General features: G+C 43.4%; 1 protein-coding gene across 20 annotated transcripts in view; it reads left to right on the top strand.

Annotated features, from left to right (window-relative positions):
* The window catches only part of Tcf4 (transcription factor 4), a 342727-nt gene that overhangs the window by 302702 nt on the left and 21105 nt on the right, over nucleotides 1–18920 (top strand). For 16 of the 20 annotated variants that reach the window (XM_050121710.1, XM_050121718.1, XM_050121709.1 and 13 more), the window contains 4 exons: nucleotides 2248–2315; nucleotides 3400–3478; nucleotides 5845–5921; nucleotides 8387–8590. In XM_050121710.1, coding sequence (XP_049977667.1) covers nucleotides 2248–2315; nucleotides 3400–3478; nucleotides 5845–5921; nucleotides 8387–8590 — 428 coding nt within the window. The remainder of the gene's footprint in view (nucleotides 1–2247; nucleotides 2316–3399; nucleotides 3479–5844; nucleotides 5922–8386; nucleotides 8591–18920) is intronic. The other 4 variants (XM_050121716.1, XM_050121712.1, XM_050121727.1 and 1 more) reach the window with 1 other exon arrangement.

Below are 18920 nucleotides of genomic sequence, written 5' to 3'. Positions count from 1 at the left end.
CACAACACCGGGGCTAGAGAGTCGGCTCACTGCTGAGCCCTCGTTGTTCTCGCAGAAGACCCGGATTCAGTTCTCAGAACCTACATGGTGGCTCCCAGCGTCTATAACTCCAGACCTAGGAGAAACAAAGCTTCCTATTGACCTTGCGGACCCCAGGCGAATGTGTGCTGCACACACATCCTGCAGGCAAAGCACTCATGCGTGTTAAATAATAAAGCAAATAAGTCTAAAGATCTGTAATATCCTATGAGGGCTGTCCTATCTTCTTAAATGTATGATTTTATATACATAATTCAGTTTGTAGATATGCATAGAATGTTTATTGATCTTCCAAGTCTTTGCGTTTTCTATCTTAAAAATGGATGGACGGGTGATATTTTATAATCTTCATTTAAACATTGTTCAAGAAGTGTTACTCTTCTGACAACTACTGCTATGGCAATTTTTGTTTGTTGGTTTGTCTTTTGAGACAGGCTTTCTTTTTAGTTTTGGAGCCTATTCTGGAACTCTCTCTGCAGACCAGGCTGGCCTTGAACTCACAGAGATCCACCTGTCTCTGCTTCCCTGGTGCTGAGAATAAAGGTGTGCACCACTACTACCCAGCAGCAATTCTTTACTGATGAATTCTTGTCTGTTTTTTGTTTAGATTCTTGATTAGAAAATGTGATTTTTTTTTCACCAGTGTTTCTATGAACATTCACTTCATGGAGATCTGTCTTAAAATCAGGGAAACACCACAAATTATTTCTACTACCTGCTCTGTTTAAACATATAACAATGAAAAGATAATATTACTTGATGTCCAAAAGATGATCGCTCCCACCCATAGTGATGAGGTGTACTTTCTGTTTCTTCAAATCTGTGTCATAGTCCTTTAGGACCATTGTTAGTTCTTAAAACCCTTTCATTCAGAATTTTTCATTTTCAGATATTCTTTATCTTAAATATTTTAATGTAATTGCTCTCTTTCTAAATTGCTATTATTTGCCCAGCCCTGTACTATCAGACACATTTTCTGAGAGTTTGCCCACACCCGTAACCCAGAATGTTCGTATCCACATCACACCATGCATTTGTGATGGGCAAGGAAGAGGCTTGCTTTCCCTGAAGATATTATGTCTGTTTTGTCAGACAGGCGACACTTCCTAGTGTCGCAGGGGTGAACAACTGAGTTTGTATGGGAGTTGTGTTTATCAAATAAAGCATACGTAAGAGATAACTGGCGTGCCCAGCCTGTAAATGTATGAACGTGGCAAACATACCTTAGCTACCCTGAGCAGACGTCCTGAGAATGAAGTTAGACCCAGGGAAATGGTGGATTTGACCACTAGAGTCGTGGTCATGTACCGTGTTGTGGGCCTTGAAGAAGATGGTACGAGTTGGTTGGCTAAGAGGGTCTCCTGTTCAAGAAGGCTGGGGAATTCAAACTTCATCGCAGTGTCCAGTGAAATTTTGCTTAGATTCATCAATTGACTTATTATTCCTTTTCCACAAAAAAAAAAGTAAAAAAAAAAAAAAAGAAAAGAAACATGAATAGGTTATCCTTAAGTCTGTGTGCTGGTGTTGAGGCTGCTAGTTAGGCATATTCCCCAGTGCTTGAATGAACAGTTCATCACACCACCTGGCCCGTGGTTCTAATGACACAGTCCTTTCAGCAGAGGAGTTGTCTATGTTACATACTGAAACATATGCACTATTATTAATAATACCTTTTGTTCTATATATGGAAAATATATATTTGAAATAATGAAAATATTCTCTTTCTTTATTAGCCAGGCTAGTTATAGATTTTTTTCATGTTCTACCCACTGTCCATTTTTCTCTCTATTAAATTTTTCTTTATTTGAAGACATCATGAAGATAGTTCAATTATCTACAGAGACATATTAGAGTTTGAGGATTTTCAGACTTCCGCAAGTGTCACATGTTTCTCAGTGACAGTGACCACTCAGGGCTGGCTTGGTATCTGTCACCAGTGACTACTCATCAGTGACTTGGGGGAAGTAATAGCAGGGGAAACATTTTGTCTTTAAGTCAAGGTGTCAGGTTTATATTTTATCTGTTAAAAAAAATGTAACATGAATATATTTGACATCTACCTCGGCAAACAAATTAATGCTAATTAAAGATTAATGTGTTATAATTAGCATTAAAAATGCAATTAAATTGTGAGTAAATGGACCAGGAATAGAAAACTGTTAGACGTCTCACTGCCTGGTTTTCATATTTTGCCTTTTGTTTTTGCAGCAAATAGAGGAACTGGGGCAGCAGGCAGCTCCCAGACTGGAGATGCTCTGGGGAAAGCCCTGGCTTCGGTGAGGAAATATTGACTTTGGACTCCACAGGCACTGCTTGTAGCAGGGTGAACTTTAATCAGAAGTGGACATATGGAATTTTAGAAAATAAATGCAAATAGCTTTGATGAGGGGGTGGGGGTGAAGGACCACTGAGGCTTTCTGAGGAAAAGCGATTTCACCTCCTTTGGCTAGCTTCTTTGATCTTGTTTTCCCACTGGTGTTGGTCTGGGGTTAATCCCTGGGCCTTTTGGCTCGTGTAGTTTTCTGTGTCCCCCCCCCTTTTTTTTCTTTTCTTATCTCTAAAGTATTGTCGATGCCCACTGGCTAGCTAAGACCGACTCTTTAAGAGTCAGTTGCAAGACAGTTGGAAAGTTACTTGGGGGGGGGGGACAATAGCTGAGGTCCATGGGGGACTTGTCCCTTGATTGGCACCTAAGGGACTTAACTTCTCTGCCTTGGCCAAGCACACTGCCAGTAATCTGGAGCTGAACAATTCAGTGACAAGGTAGCATTCCTTATTCATTCAGCTCAAGCGCTGTTCCTTGGGTTTTCTTTAGAGGCTCCACATGGTCATTTACGCTTTTAAGAAGAAATTCATTCTTGCAAGATTTGTGTCTTGCATTTTCCCCTCCCTTCGTGAGGGTAAAATAAGTTCAAGTAATATCAGCATGGAATGCCAAGCGAAAGTCCTTGATTTAATCTGGGCCCTCTTGTGTCCTGTTCTTAGATGCCCTCATGACAGTAGGCATGATACTGTCCAGCCTCTTGGTTTGGGGAGGGAGAAAGGAAAATTAGAAAGCTGTATCTCTTCGGCTTGCTCACAGCAACACCGCCAGTAATGGGTGGGAAAGGGGCAGGGCTTGGCGTTGGCTAACCCCACTTCCTTTCCTACCATTACGCACCTCCAATGGGATTCTTTTGCGAGCTGGAAGTTATTGTTGCACTTTTTTTTTTAACCACTTTTGAACGCTGTTAGTGCAGTTGAGGGCCGCAGACAATTTGTGACTTTTGGGTTTTAAATGAACTGCATGGGTACTTTTGTTGTTTGAATGTTATGTATTCGAAATAAATGAGAAGTTCTTTTCCTCCCCTCTGTTTTAAGATCTATTCTCCAGATCACACTAACAACAGCTTTTCATCAAACCCTTCAACTCCCGTGGGCTCTCCTCCTTCGCTCTCAGGTACGATACTCTAAATTTCTCTTCGCAGGTGTAATAGGTTGCAGAGAGACCTTCTACACTCCCACTGCCTGCAGAGATCTCAAAGCATAGCCCTTCCATAGACAAATAGAATGGGGTGGATGACAAAAACTATAACCTGAAGGTTCATTTGTATCCAATTATTTTCTTAGAACGAGGCGAAAAGGCATTTCTTAGACTCTTCTGAGTTCTCCAGAAGATGTTCAACAGCTGAATCATATATTCCAATAGAATTTTTCAAAGAAGTAGTTAATGTAGCCATAAATGTCTACTACTTAATTACCAAGTAGAGGCTAGGTAAATGAATCCTTCCCTGGAGACATTTGAGCCTTCTCTAATTCTGTTGAAGTATTTAGAGGAAAGTGTGATTTTGTACATAAATTGTTACATAATTGTGTAAAATAAGAGGACTATTTGTCTTTTAAATACAATTGCTATGATGTGTAGCTTCTCATCAAATAATTAGAGGTGGTACAGTTATATAGTAAACCATCTTACTTTTCTGAGGAGCATTTGAGTGCCCCACAGCCCTTGTTACGTGAATGCTTTCAGAAAACTTGCCAGAGCCTTGTCCACGTCTCAGATCATTGGAAAGAAGGCAAGGTGGCTTACGTGCAAAACTGTCACATGTCTACATGACCTTATTGGAATTTGGAATAGATTTGCCTTGCTTAAACATTGTGTCCTTGAATCCTTACTGTTCCCTAGAAGCTCCTTTGTAGAAAGTAGGTGGTTTCGAACTACTTAACAACTTTAGGAAATGGTGGCTGCAGCATAGCTGGAGTTTAGCCCCTGTGATACAGGAATTTCAAAGACTAGGACGGTGATGGGGTCAACTGGATCCTCCAGTTAGTTTGTTCTGGGGCGACCACATTGAAACTGGGAAGATGCAGGGTGATTCTAAGATGGCAACAGAACACCCACCATGGCACGGATGAAAAGCTCAGCATCGTGCTGTTCTGCCCTGGCACCAGCTCCTTAGGCTCTGAAACAATTACTTCAGATATCAATCTCCCAAACCAGAGAAGGACTGAGTACAAAGGACTTGAGATAAGAGGAAGAGCGCGTGGAAGTAGGTGGAATGCCACATTTACCGCTTTAAACAAAGCAGCGAGTTCTGTCGTCCTGAAGTGTGAGAACAGCTAATGTCAGATGTCCTGGTTTTGTACATAAGTGTACCGAACTAGGCAAGGCTGGGTGGTTTGCCAAAGGTATGCCGGGAACAATGAGAGAGCTTGCCCAGGAGCCTGGTACCCATGCTCTGGCTGCTGCTACACCTTAGGTAACGATGGGGAGGTGGATGCATAGCCCTTCAGTGACACCTCAGCCTCAGCAACCTGCTGTAGGTAGAAGGCACACAAAACAAGCCTGGGGAAGCCACTTTCCTCATAATGCATTTTGTAAGACCACATGTTACGAAGAAAGAGCTTTTATGAAGATATAAATAAGGGGACAGATTGCTATTTTCACACCAACGGCTCTGTCCAAATTCTGTCAAGAAAAGTAATTGAACAAAATACCCTATTTTTATTTAGCATAAAAATACACAGGCATACCCAGAAAAGACAGGAAGAATGGATTTTAAACGTGCTGGCAGCACCAGGGTACGGGATCTTGAGCGATCACAGTTATTGTGGTTTTTTTTTTTTTCCTTTTTCGAGTTATAGGTTTTCTACAGTGTATGTGAACTTTAAAATTGGTTTAAATTTAAAAGTGGCTTTTGTCTTGTAGGTTTGGATATAGGGAATATATCCTAAAAGGCTCTTTGGAAGAAACTCCTTAGTAGTTGTTGTTAGTGAGTTTTATCCTCTCTGCTTTAGTGAAGTGCTCTGAACTAACCTTATTTCCTCTAGAAGTTTCTGAGGGGATTCATGAAAGAGTATGTACAGAGCATGAGCTAAGCACCAAGTTCGATCCCCAGCACTAAAAGGTTTTATCTCATTCCATAGACATCTTTAAAATAAGAGTCAAGTTCTTCTGCGTTAACCAGGGGATTTAGGTTGAACACAATCCGGCCTCCAGTCAAGGCCTAATCACCCCCTCTCTTTGGCACCTTTGAAAGCACCATGGCTTTCCATTCTCCAGTGACAGATTTCTCCCAGAGGAGGTCTGCTAGCTGAAATTTACACCTCACAAACTCTTCCCTTTCACAGAGCAGCCCGAGGACACTGTAAGCATATGAAAAGACTACATGTTTTACATTTGAAAGGTTTCTCTGGCCCCCAGATTTTCATCTAGGAAGATTCGCTGTATTTGTCTTATTGACTAGCAAAGATCAACACTGCTCCTTTTTACTTATGGGGGCTTTGCATACACGGATCTGATTGTATGTCTCCTTTCTTTGTCAGCAGGCACAGCTGTTTGGTCTAGAAACGGAGGACAGACCTCATCATCTCCTAACTATGAAGGACCCTTGCACTCTTTGGTATGTAACATCTCAGACCTCACTACTTTCCAATCAGGTTTTCCCTTTTTCTACCTCTTTAAGACTCTTACTTTCGCTAGTCACTAGTTAAGGTCTACATTAAGAACACCAGCTTGTTGGAGCCAGTCGTTAGGCTGTGCTCATCTCTTTGGCGATGGTGGCTTAGATGCAACAAGAATGGAAACCCATGGCTCTAAATACCTAGTGTCTAACGAGAGATGTGCCTTCCTCCCAGCTTCTTTGGGAAAATTCCAGAACAATGAGTACCTAAGTTGTGAGGTCTGAAACCCTTGAAGATGCTTTCTCCCTCGACCCTCCCTCCCTGCCAGATAACTGTGGGCCATTTCCACCTAACCTTAAGCAATTTTACTTGTAAAGAAGTGGCTATGGTTACTCTTCCAGGGGGGAAAGCTAAACATTTCCATGAGCTTGATTCATATTATAAATACTCACAGGATGATTCAAAGTCTGGCACTTTTATCTTCCTCAGCTCAGGGTGGGCGGAGCTGGAATTATGCAAGAACCAGCCCTGCACCAGGCAGGTTTGGTGCCCACATGAGTGAAGTAGTAAGGAGCCTTTTGTCCCTCGGGATCGAGGTTTTCCTCTTTTCCTTCATACTCTGAGATGAAGCATTGCGGAAAGCAAAGAATCCCGTATCTCTGCCCATGTGCCTGTCTACGGTTTAGATGGTACTCTCTTCCTTTTCAGTTTAGTTTTTAAAGGAAACTATGCAGACGAAAATAGAGGCGAGTGTCTTCCTTCCTCGTGCTCTTCCTCTGTGAACTGTATGAATCATCCAACTATGCATTTTCACCAATAAAGATAACTGCGCAGAGAGAAAACATGCCCGTGACCCAGCTCTTTCTTCTACAGACTACATCCCATAGCCTAGTAGTTTTAAGTACTTAACCTCTGTAGACTGATATCCATCACCCAGCCATCAAACGCAGCCTTTTTTCAGCGGGAGAACTTAGAACAGAGCTGTGGACCACAGGTTTTCCTTGTACATTCTGAACACGCTCACAGGGATTCGTAAGGAGAGCCCTCACTCTCCACCAGGCAACTGTTCGGCAGAAAGTATGCCAGGCGCTTGTATGATTTCTTTCCATGCTTCCATTGACCCAACTCGCTGCTGTCATCCTCTACTTTTATAGATTCAAAACTGGAGACTCAGAGCAGGTTAGTAACGTTCTCTGGGTCAAATGAGTAGCTTGGCCAGCAGGCAAAGGAGGTCAGATAGCCCCCAAGGCCACCAAATCGAAATCGGTTGCACCATAGACTAAGCCTATTAGACACACATTCTTCCTGTCAGTAGAGAATAATTAGAAATGGCTTTTCTCATGCAATGGAGCTGCACATCTGTTTGCCCAGCACTTTCGAAACCAAGTATACTGTAGCATGTTCTAGTCAAAAACAGCACGAGGTTTAAGTTGAAAAAAAGGGGGGGACACATAGATGCAAACCCTGACTACTATTTCTTGGCAATAGGACAGAGTAATTAATTCCCTTAATTTTTGAGCTATGTTTTCACATGTCTATAGAAGGAACAGCCCTGTCCTGTCTGTCTGTGAGTACACATGGCACGTGGGTTGATGAGATGGTCATTTTAATCTCTCCGCTGGCAAGTAATACTTAATTATTTGCTACAGTAAACAGGGAGATGTTCCTCTGCTCTCTCTCTCTCTCTTCCCAGTTAGCTATAGCATAGGCCTCATCTAGGGGAAGAAAACTAGGACCTTAAGGACTCGATGGGAAAAGAATGATTGGCTTTCCATTGCATAAGGTAATGGATTTTCTGCTGCAGTAGAGACTTTGAACTCAACTCTAGGTCCTGGGTCAATGACCAAGCTGAGTCTTTGTTGTTCTTCAGTCTCATGGTTTTTATCACTTTGAGTGACAGAATTTTTAAGATATCTTTGCTATAATAATTTCTGAGCCCCCTCCCCCCAACACACACATGTAAGTTGATATTAATAGCAGTTAAAAAGTAGGGGAGGGGGAAGGTTAACGTTCTCTAAACTTTTACCTATCTCTGACTTGAAGAAAATTTTGTTGAAAAAAAAAAAAGAGATCGTCTTTGCAATACTACTATTGTGTTCTTCAGCCAGTGCTTGCCAGAGATTTCCTCAAATTCAATGCATGTTTTCCTCTCTAACATAAATCTAAATTCTCTTTCAAGCTAATGTAGTCCAGTATAGCATATGTACATAATAATGTCCTCAAAGAATTGTTGAATTGACTTTGTTCGTGAAAAATAACCCTACAGTTTTAACATTAACATTTTCCACCAGTTTTCCAGGAAGGACGTTATTTATTTTTATTATTGTTCTCAGGAAGCAAACTTTATTGGAAACATATATTCCGAAAGCCAAAGTGTGGTCTGTGGCAACTCAGTGTTCTGCTTGTGTAACCTGTGTGTGCGTTTCAAACTGAATCGGATCTCACGTCATTTATATACCAACAGCAAAGCCGTATCGAAGACCGTTTAGAGAGACTGGACGATGCGATTCACGTCCTCCGGAATCATGCAGTGGGCCCGTCCACAGCTGTACCCGGTGGCCATGGGGACATGCATGGGATCATTGGACCCTCCCACAATGGAGCAATGGGTGGTCTGGGCTCAGGGTATGGAACTGGCCTTCTTTCAGCCAACAGACATTCGCTCATGGTAAGTGATGTGGATACATGACCTCTACTTATGTAGAATTAGAACTTCAAGTGCAGACACTACCACTACTGGCTGTTTTTAAGAAAAGCTTTATAGAGATATAATTCACCATATGGATCATTCATGTATTGATAGTGTACACTTCAGGGTGTTCATAGTATTGTGCAGCCATCACCACTGTCGAATTCTAGAATGTTCTTGCCTCTTGTAAAAAGAAAGACACCAAACAATCAAGCAGGCACTCCCCACCCTCTTCATACCCCCTCAGCTCCTGGCAATCCCTGATCAACTTCCTGTTCCTACATGTTCTGGGCATTTCTCATTTAAATGGGATTACACCGTGGGTTGGCCTTTTCTGGTTAGCTTCTTTCTCTCTCTGTTTTAAAAGTTTACCTGTGTTTTTCCCACATGCTAAAGCTTTATTTGTTTTCAGTGCTGCTTCCCACTTTTCAGGTGACAGGTTCTAGAGCCGCTTTGCTCTTTGGTAGTTGCCTGAAAACCAAACAACACGCACCAACTCCTATGAGTTTCCATGCACAAGATTTTATATGAACATGTTTTCGTAAGTTGCTGGGTCACTGCTCATTTGTTCGTCTTGATAACTTTGATCAAAGCACATAACTCAACTTTGTGTTGCATGAGTGATATTCCAAATATGAGGTTTATATACCTCATAAAGACAAAATGCTACCTTTTAGTCTCAGGGTTGGGAGGTAGAAATAAGTTGTGTATTTGCCTTGTATGTGAGTCTGAGAATGTCTGTAACAACATTAAATGGTAACAATCAGCTGATAAATCAGGTAAAGTTTGCTGTATTGTTGATTTTGCATCCACCTGCTCCTTGCACGTACATGGTGGCAAATGTCTTGTTGCTCTGCTTGACCTTTCTAGGCTTTTCAGAGCTGCTTGGGTGCAAGGCCTTTTTCCCTTCTCACTTCAGCTTCCCTGTAGTGAAATGGTTCCAGAAGGAAATGCAAAGTAACCACGAATCCTTGCGCAGCTCTCATTCCACAGTATTTTTTTTTTTTTTTTTGGTCTTTCTTCAATTTCTCTTAATTAAAAGACGAAGATGAAGAGTGCCATCCTGCACAGTATAATACTGAAACCTGCAACTGATTAGGAACTAAAAATGTGGGGCCGCAAATAGAAGCAATGAACTCACATCTAAAATGTGCAAGGATATTTTTCAATGCCCGTGCTATTTGTTTCTTAACTTTTTTTCTTTGCCTTGACCTCTACACTAAAAATCCATCATTGAGTAAAAATTGTTTGCGTGTTCATCAGCAGTTGCTGAAGAGTTTACAAAGGAAAGCCTAGGTTTTAATTTAGCCTGGCCTCAGGTAATGTGCTAAACACTTGGGATGCATATAATATGAGATTTTCATTTGTATGGCTCTCTCTTCCTCTCACTTTTTTTTTCAGCTACAGTATTTAAACAATACTGCTTTTAATTAAGAAATCTGGCTTTATTAAAAATCCAGATCTGCAACTTATAACCATTTATGTGTATCTGCTCTCAATCAAGAGAAAAATAGTCTAATTTCTGTAGCTGCGTTCACTTTGCATATGTTAGCCGGATGCGGCGTGCACCCAGGACGTTGATGTAGAGACTGTCTTTCCCATAAATATGTAGCTCGTTCTTAAATACCAGATGGAGGCTAAGCGTCTCTTTAGCATATTAAACTGTACGTAGATGCTATTTGGAATTATTTGACCTTTGAGTTGCCTTCTCTTTGCGTCTGATTCCGAAAGGGGACAAGAGGAAAGAGAAAGCAACAACAACAAAAAGCACACTACAGTTATTTCTGAAGAGAGAAGTTGAGCTGACCCCAGTGGAAAGAGAAGAGAATAGACTAGAGTAATTTCTAAATTATTTTAAATAACTGGCCAGTTGTATGCAGACACCTCTTGACCACGGTCACTGGGATGCTATATTAAAGACATTACGATTCCAGTTTACTGATTAAGACAAGTTCTGTCCCACTCTGCTAGGAACTGTGGAGCCAGCCAGACCTTAGCCTTCCTCCAGAAATGTGCCTAGCTCCGGAGAGTGCATGGGGTCTGTAGCCCTGTGAACCCAATCGGGGTCTTATCAGCCTTCTAGCTTCCTAAAAACCCTGTAGCCCCTAAAAATCTGAACTTCCCACCCAGAAGCCTCACGTGTGTGGAAGCGATTGGACTGGCATATCTTTTCTCAACACAAACCAGTTTGAATTTCAAAACAAAAACCTAAGGACAAGGGAAATAGTTTTCTAATTTAGTCAGTCTGAAGTTAACCTTTGACCATTTGATACATTCCACAATAAAAACGAGGGGAAGCAAAAAAAAAAAAATCTCCTTTTCTCCCAACAACAACAACAAAAAATTCAAGGAGGATGCTGGTAATGTTTTCCACATTCGAATTTTAATACATGGAACAGGCTTCCCAACCTTGGCCAGCTGCAGGAAGTAAAGTAGCAGTGGGTTCAGACCGGAAACAGGGCAGAGGGGGCTGGAATGGGGCTTGCTCCCAGCTACACACCTTCCTTTGTTGTTCTGGGCTGGAAGTGAAGGCTCAGAAACTTGAGACTCACCCTAAGGCTGCTTTTGTTTTGAGCAAATCTCTGTTGGACTCTGCCCCCTGATTCCTTCTGATTAAAGAATAGATGACTTCAAATGGTCTTGACCTCTGCGATCTTCTTCCTTCCTTCCCCATCTCCTGAAAATCAAAACAAAATGCCGTGATAACGTGGAAGATGATAGAAGCCTTTCCTCCCCGGCAGCTTGGGTCTGTGGCGGGGAAGGCTGTGTTTCTGCCCGGCCATTGTGTTATCTCACTTAGCTGATCACATATTGTACTTAGCTTTTGATTCACAAAATGTCCTCCTTGGTCTCTGGGAATTTACTAATTATTAATACAATGAAAGGGATGCTTTCCCCCACCACGGCAGCATGGCTCAGACCACTGGAATAAACGGCAGATAAGCGGGGCTTTCTAGATAACGTTATTTGACTGTGCTTCAGAAACTTTGAAGGAACTTCCATTGTCTGTAAGAATAAGATCAGCTCTGTGGCTCATCGGCCAAGACCCTTGATGAATCACCAAAAGCCTTATATTTAGCCATTGTATTATGCAAAGGTTTTCCAGCCAAACCAGTGTGTGCAAGTGCGCATGGCAAGAACAGGCCCCATTAGGTACTTCTTTTGCATATGTCCTGGGTTCATCTGCCCTGTCCACTTCTCTCTTCTCACCCATGGTCGAAGTTCTGACAAACTCCTCCTCTTCCAGGAAGCCACCTCTTGCTGCTTCTGTCTATGGCAGTCATTTCCTGCAGTCCCTCCCCCAGCACCCCGTCTCACAGCACAGTGAGTCATACCCCTTCCAGATATTTATCTTAGCCGGCGTCACAGAGCACTGGTTCTTTTATAGGGACAACTTCAGTATGACTGGCAGGTGTAAATTCCTGGAGTGCCACATTTCATATTTTCTCTCCCTCGATGGAAATAGATTGTCACTCGGTGAGAAGACTGACTAGCTTGACCCCTCTGGTCTAAGCTCTGGGTCGAGCAGCTCAGGTGGCATCATAGAAGTCCAGTGAGGAGGACCATGGTGGCCCTCAGGGCTGGTGATGTGAACTTCCTGAAGTCCAGATAGGCTAAGACATCCATCTCCATTTAAGTTTACAGACCTTACTCCAGACTCCCTGCTCTGTTTGGCTGCCATACCTCCTTCCCAGACATTGTAAATACACCTTTTCCAGACTAAAGTGCAAAGAGTTGGCAATTTTCATATGTTGGTAAGCATCACTTGGCAGAAGGTTCTGGGCATTTTATGATCTGGATCCCAGAGTAGTTGGGTTCTCTCCAGTGAAGACCGGGAGCATAGCGTAAATGTGTAAAGCTTTGTTTGTTTGTTTGTTTGTTTGTTTGTTTGTTTGTTTTGAGATAGCTTTTCTCTATGTATCTCTGTGTGGCTGTCCTAGAACTCACTCTGTAGACCAGGCTGGCCTCAAACTCTCAGACATCCACCTGCCTCTGCCTCCCCGAGTGCTGGGATTAAAGGCGTGTGCCATCACTGCACGGCTAAGCATCTTTGTCTAAGTACCTCCTTAAGTCACCATGTAGGTGCTGAATGGCCGAGAGGTATGGACTCTTCTCACTTGAGTCATTGAGGAGATAACTTTAAGTCACCAAGTCATGTTTCTTGCCGTAACAGCCTCTTTCCCTGGCAGAGTCTAAGCACAAATCTCTGACTGTGGGGAAAAATGAAAACAAATGGGGTTGTCTCTAGTTGGGCAATCTTGCCACTTCCAGTTCCGCTCCATATCTCCTCCACCTCATGGTTAATCTTGGCATTGAAACCATCCCCTCTCCTCTAAGCTGCTCTAGGAGCAGTCTTCTCAATGCGGTCCTCCTTGTTACGCATTGGCTATTATTCTCAGAGATGGAGCCTTTCAAGCGGCTTCACCCTGTCTCTTAGTGGAACAGGACGGACATCAAGCATGTCTTCATGTGGCCCCGTGTGTGCCCCGGTTAGATAGACTCAGCAATGTTGTGTTTATTATCAATATGCAGTTCCTGTGGTTCTCAGTTCCTTTTTGAGCAAATTCTGCTCGTTCATTTCAAGAACATTAGCTGTGGTTGCAAATATCAGACGCTTGCTCAGTTATGGTCTCTAGTCTCTGGAGCTCACAAAGTAGTTGGAAAGACCCACTACCTTTTAAACAAATTGTTGTGTGCTAGTCCACTAGACCCTATAAGAAAACAGGGATGCTTTTACCTAGAAGGGACAGCCTCACGGCCTCCTGTTATAGGAAAAGTGCCTTGTGTGTTCCTGTATATGAAACCAAGGTCTTTGTCCATACCGGGCAGGGGCAACAGTACCAAGCTACAGCCCCAGCCCCCATCTCCTTTGTAATTCCCCCTTCCCTCCCTCCCTCCCTCCCTCCCTCCCTCCCTCCCTCCCTCCTTTCCCTTTCTCTCCCCTCCCTCTCTTCTTTCCTTTATAAAAATTGAAGTAGGATTTCCTAATGTACTCAGGTCTACCTTGAACTTACTTTATAGCCCAAGGTGGCTTTAAGCTCTCAATCCTTTCTCAGTTTCCACGTTAGCTAGCCTCACAAGCTTAGACCACAGTACCGGACAGCAGCAATCTTTCAGGAGCTGTGGCTGACTAAAAGATGGAGATGTCCTGTGAAATTTGCCTGTCCCCCATGGCATCCCACAAGCCTTCATATTGAACTCCTCAGCCGGCTGGAGTTGTGGAACACCTTTAGAAACCATCAGTGCAAAGAGAAATCTTAACTCCATTTCCTTCTCTCTGGAGAGTTTAGCTTTTGATTTAAAGATTTATTCAATTAGCTTATGCTGAGGGATCAGTGATCTTTCTTCAGCTGGCATGGAGCATATAGGAATTTAGAGGGTGTAAGACTTCGTGGACAAACAGTTGACCTCTGCTCGCATAGTTGAGCTTGGATTATTGAATTGTAGATGCTGAAAGCAGCTCACAAGTCAGTTAGCCCATTGCCATTGTTTTGCTACTAAAGACTGAGACCTAGAAAGGGGAAGTGATTCAACCCTGCTTGCTTGGCTAGTTCTTGGTTGAGTGAGGCTTTAAAACAGACAAGCAGGCCAGCAACTGCATCAACATTTTTTTTTTCTTTAAAAAAAAAATCGTACTGGGGCTTGGTTTGGCAAGTGTTCTATCCCTGAGCTGTAGCCCTGGTCCCAGGATCCTTCCTACCACGTCCTATACAGTACGCTTCCCTTTTACTCAGTACCTTACCACTTCCAAAACTATGAATGGTATCTAAAACTACTCTGTTCCCTGTGCTTCGGTAATGAGCTCCCATACACTCTTCCTTTGTGCCTGGCTTTAGCTCTACCGATCATACTAAACCACCACGTGGGGGCACCCACTGGGTGATCCTGCACTGCTGCCTTGACTGCATTTCCTGGCAAGTCATCTAAGTGAACATAGAGATTAGGAACTTGGCCTGACGAGTGTGAGCAGACGCATCAGCCCCTTAGGTCTTTGCAGATTTCGATTCCGTAAAATTGTCCGTGTGCTTGGGGACACTTTTCATGTGTGTACAGTGATTGCTATAGAGTCCCAGGGACTTTAAAGGTCATCTCAACTCTATCCTCCCTCCATATTATCTACCAAGGTGTTAATCAGCCTCTTCACCCTCTCTGTAAAACCTGTTTCACATCAACAAGTTGCAAATTTTACCTCTGCCCAGCCCACACCTGCCTCTGCAATGCGGTGCCTTTCTGCCCACTGGAACTGCTCCCAAGTCCAACCCAGTACAGGAATGGGGGACTTTTATTCCAAGGTCCCCTTTCTACTTTAAGGAACTTGGAGTGTGCGGCATCTCAGTCTGGATGCGGTACTCAGGGAATGTTCAGGGTAGACCAGTTAAAATCTATCCACTCCTGCATCCCACCATCCTGCCTAATAATTCTTAGTGGCTAATGTTGATTCCTTTGCCACCATGCTGATGTGCTGTAATCTGTAAGCCATAAGCAAGCCTCCATGCCGACTGCCCCGGAGGACGGTGGACTCGGTGTTGTATCTGTCCAGAACTTCCTATCTCAGCCTCCCATCCGTCTCCAGTCTATAGGTCAACTTAACGTCCTCATGCAGTTATAGCCTCTGCCAGTCTATTGTCGGCAGATGTGATGGTTTCTTTAAAGTCCACATCAAAGCCGCTAATAAAAATGTTAGCCAGGAAAGGAGGACATGGACCAAAAAGCCCTGAGGCTCAAGAGAACATTCATTCTCTCCACACTGGTTCCTGATCTGGGAGTTTACTGTCACAGCCAGTTCTGTCCCCCAGTTCTGTTCATGCAGCTCCTGTTATGACATCCATCCTGTTGCTGTAAGATCTGTAAGATCCAGGCATGCAGCTACCCCCCCCAACCCCTGTAAGTGGGGAAATGGGGTTTGTCTAGAGGAACTTGTTCTTGGTTAAACCAAACTGCGTTCATGGGGCCATTGCTGTCCTGCCCAGCATGGAGACATTGTTTACCAGGCTGTCCCAACAAGGATTGTAATCTCCAGCATCATAGTCTAGCCAATCCTCTACTGCTGATCTTTAAAATCGGAGAAGTTGCCTGTCTCTAGAATTCCCCTGACTCTTCTAATCTCCTCAATTAGCAACCATTCCTGAGAGTGGACTAGTAACCTCAGCTGAAAGATTTTTCTTCAACTTTTCCTGTGATACTTTTAAAGAAAACCTTAAGGACACAAAAAGAGAGAAAAAAAGAACTTGAAGAAATTCTCTCATCCAGGGATTATCTGTTCAACAATAGAGTCCTTAAACTCACATCACAATGTGTTCTGCGTCAATCCAGCTGGAGTCAGACTTTCCATCCGGTCAGTGCCCTGAGACCATTCCACCTCAAAAGCAATGGCTAGAACTCCAGTCCCATATGCACCACTGTGTGTTCCCATACACACCACTCTTGGGTACATTCTCTTGATCTCCCATGGCTGTTTATTCAAATTCAGATCTCATGACATGGACACTGTCCGTCCATCTGCTTAGATGTGTAGCCCAAACCCCTGCTTTCTGTGTGCCTGGAACAAACAAATACGGAGCCCGTATGTAACATGCTTTAGCCACATGCTATAAGCAAACGGAATCGTAAAACCTTTCCCTCGTCCCCATTTTCGTATGGGAAAATTAAATGCACATTTAAAAGTAACCCTTTAGCTTCGTAACACCCTCTGTGCTGGCTGTTTTCTTCTTAGATAATAGAGGAGAAGGCAAGCAGATACTTTGAGTACCCTAGTCCTCTTTTTGTTAAACATTAAACTGCCCATAATGTGAGATGTGAACAACCCTTGTGGTGTAAAAAGGGGGAAAAAACACAAAACCGTGGAGAAAAGCATACATTGTGCACGTTTGAGACCCCCATCCTCATTCACCCCATGTCTCTCAGCTTGCTTTAGATGCAGCGGGGGCAGTTGGAGGTGCAAGAGTCTCGGATTTCATGGGAACCTCTCCTGGCCAGTCTACAGTAAAAGCCATGTCTCACTTCAGGACAAGGTAGAATTACAGAGTGCCACAATTAGTGATTAGACTAGGAAAAACCTAAACTTGGGCAGGGGCCCATGCAGAATTTTAACAGTTACAGCGGGACATGCTAGAGAAGCCATTGCTAAGCCAGAGCAGAAACATGATTTAAAAAAAAAATTAAAAAGAAAGAAAGGCGCTTATATGCTCAAAGAGCAATAAGGAAATTGCCTGATGGTCTGGCCTTGCAGCTGGTAGCCCAGGCTGCTCCAAGCCCCTCCTCTGCAGGGCAATGGTTCCAGCAATTGGTTGGAGCATTGCACATGAGAGTCCACAGGAAGAGAGAGTTTTCATGTATATATTTTTACATCCAAATTAAATTAACTCATGGAATTTTCCACCCTTGGGAATTAAAGTAGCAGTTCATGAAGTAATTCGGTTATGTCGTTCATACCAAAACAGAAAATACTGGTGTAGCTTGGCACTGTTTAAAAGCCAAGGCTAAGCCTTGGCCATTTTATATTTCTTCAAATTCCATGGCCGTTGTGTTAGTTTAACTTTTATTGTGGCTGTAAATTTTTCAAATCAAAAGTATCCTAGCTGCTGCTTAGAAAACATGTGGCTTTAAGAAAAAAGAAAAAAGAAAAGAAAAACAAAACTGGTTCAAGAGCAAGTAGAGGGTTTAGGAAAACATCGGCTTTGGGGTTAAAAACTGAAAGGTGGGAGCTGCGTTCTCTGTCAGACCTAATTGGTTGACATTTGCAGTTGTGCTAATTCTGGCTTCCCCTTTACCCATAAATCACCCGAGAACTGTAAAGCTGAGTTTAGCCAAAAGATCTGTCCAACGTTAGCAAGGGGGGAGCACTGTGGTACAATAGCCACACGCCCTTGAAAGCGGCTAATTGGATGTATTGTGCAAAGCCACAGAACCGAGCTTGCACATTGTCGTTCCCCGTGCGCGCCCCCCCCACCCCCGCTTCTGCACACGCGCAGCTCTGGTGAGGAGCTCAAGTGTGTGAAAGTTATTGGAGAATGGTAGTCTCTGGGTAATGTTTCTGTAAACTGCCCAATTTTCCCCCTGTAGACTAGATGGGAAACAGCTGGGTTTTGTTTTAAAAGCTGTTTTGAGAACTGTCTGAGTCTTGAGATATGGAACTGAGGTCACTGTTGAAGCAGGTGCTCCTGGACAAGCGAGAAAACTGCCAGGGGCCGGCTGGTGCAGGAATCTGCTGCAGGGGACTTCCTCTTAGAGGGAAAAAGTGTTGAAGTTTTGCTCCTCTATTTAGGACACCATCGCGTCTAAGTAAGTAATCGCATTAGCAGTACTGTTAGGAACTGAGACTCTTTGAACACAGCTAGCCCTTGAGTGAATAATTAGCTCAGTATGAAGGAATCCAAAATGGTCATTTCCTCTACGGGGCTGCAGATCCAAGCCTCTGAGGTTCCACAGCTCTGAGGAAAGGTTTCAAGTCCTTGAATTTCTTCTGTAAACACAGGAGCAACAAAATAACTTCTATTTAAAATGAGCCCTAGCCTAACTGCCTGGGGCTGGGGTGGAGTTTTTTTGTTTTGGGGTTTGTTTTTTTTTTTGTTGTTGTTGTTGTTGTTATTTGTTTGTCTGTTTCTGAGACTATCTCTTGAAGACCTAACAAATCCTCACTGAAGCAGTTTTGAAAAAAAAAAAAAAGGCAAAACAAGAAACAGGACGAAAGCCTAGAAGTCAGGGCAGGGCAGGGCAGGGCAGGTACCCGCTCCTCTGAGGATGAGGGAAACAGGGCCCCTCTTTTGGGAGCAGCAGCTATTAGCAGCTGTGTGTCCAGTCGGGAATTGAGATTAGCATTGTAAACTTATTTTTTTTTTTTTTTAAGAACTAGAAGAAAATTTGTTTGGGAAGTTGGCTCTGTATATCAGATCTGCCTTGCCAAAAAAAACTTCCTCTCGCAGAACACGTGTACTAGGGTTGAGCAATGCTGTGATTCTCTGAGAAGCTCAGGATTCCCCAAAAGCCTGTCCCCATTATCTAGGAGGGAAGAGGGCAGAGGGATGGGCGGCTTTTGCCTTGGGCAGCTCTGCCATAGTCTTACCAGTATCAAACCAGCTGTGCAGGCCGGTGCCACATCTCTGCTTCTCTGTAAGTACTCAAAAGGGGCCCTTCTGCCTCTAGCCGGCACATCCTCCACCCTCAGCTGCGTGTTTGCGATGGTCAGATGTGCACGGGTAGACTTTCCACACAGCTGCTCTTTGCAGGTGACCCTCCAGGAAACATGCAACAAGGTGCTTTGGTCCTTTGTGATCCCTTGGTCTCAAAAAAGGAAGAATTTCTTTTTATA

Source organism: Alexandromys fortis, unplaced genomic scaffold (assembly GCF_014885135.2).
Source record: "Alexandromys fortis isolate MF-2015 unplaced genomic scaffold, M_Fortis_MF-2015_v1.1 scaffold_202, whole genome shotgun sequence".
In the NCBI taxonomy this organism is placed as follows: Eukaryota; Metazoa; Chordata; class Mammalia; order Rodentia; family Cricetidae; genus Alexandromys; species Alexandromys fortis.
This window is presented reverse-complemented; position numbering and strand designations above follow the sequence as displayed.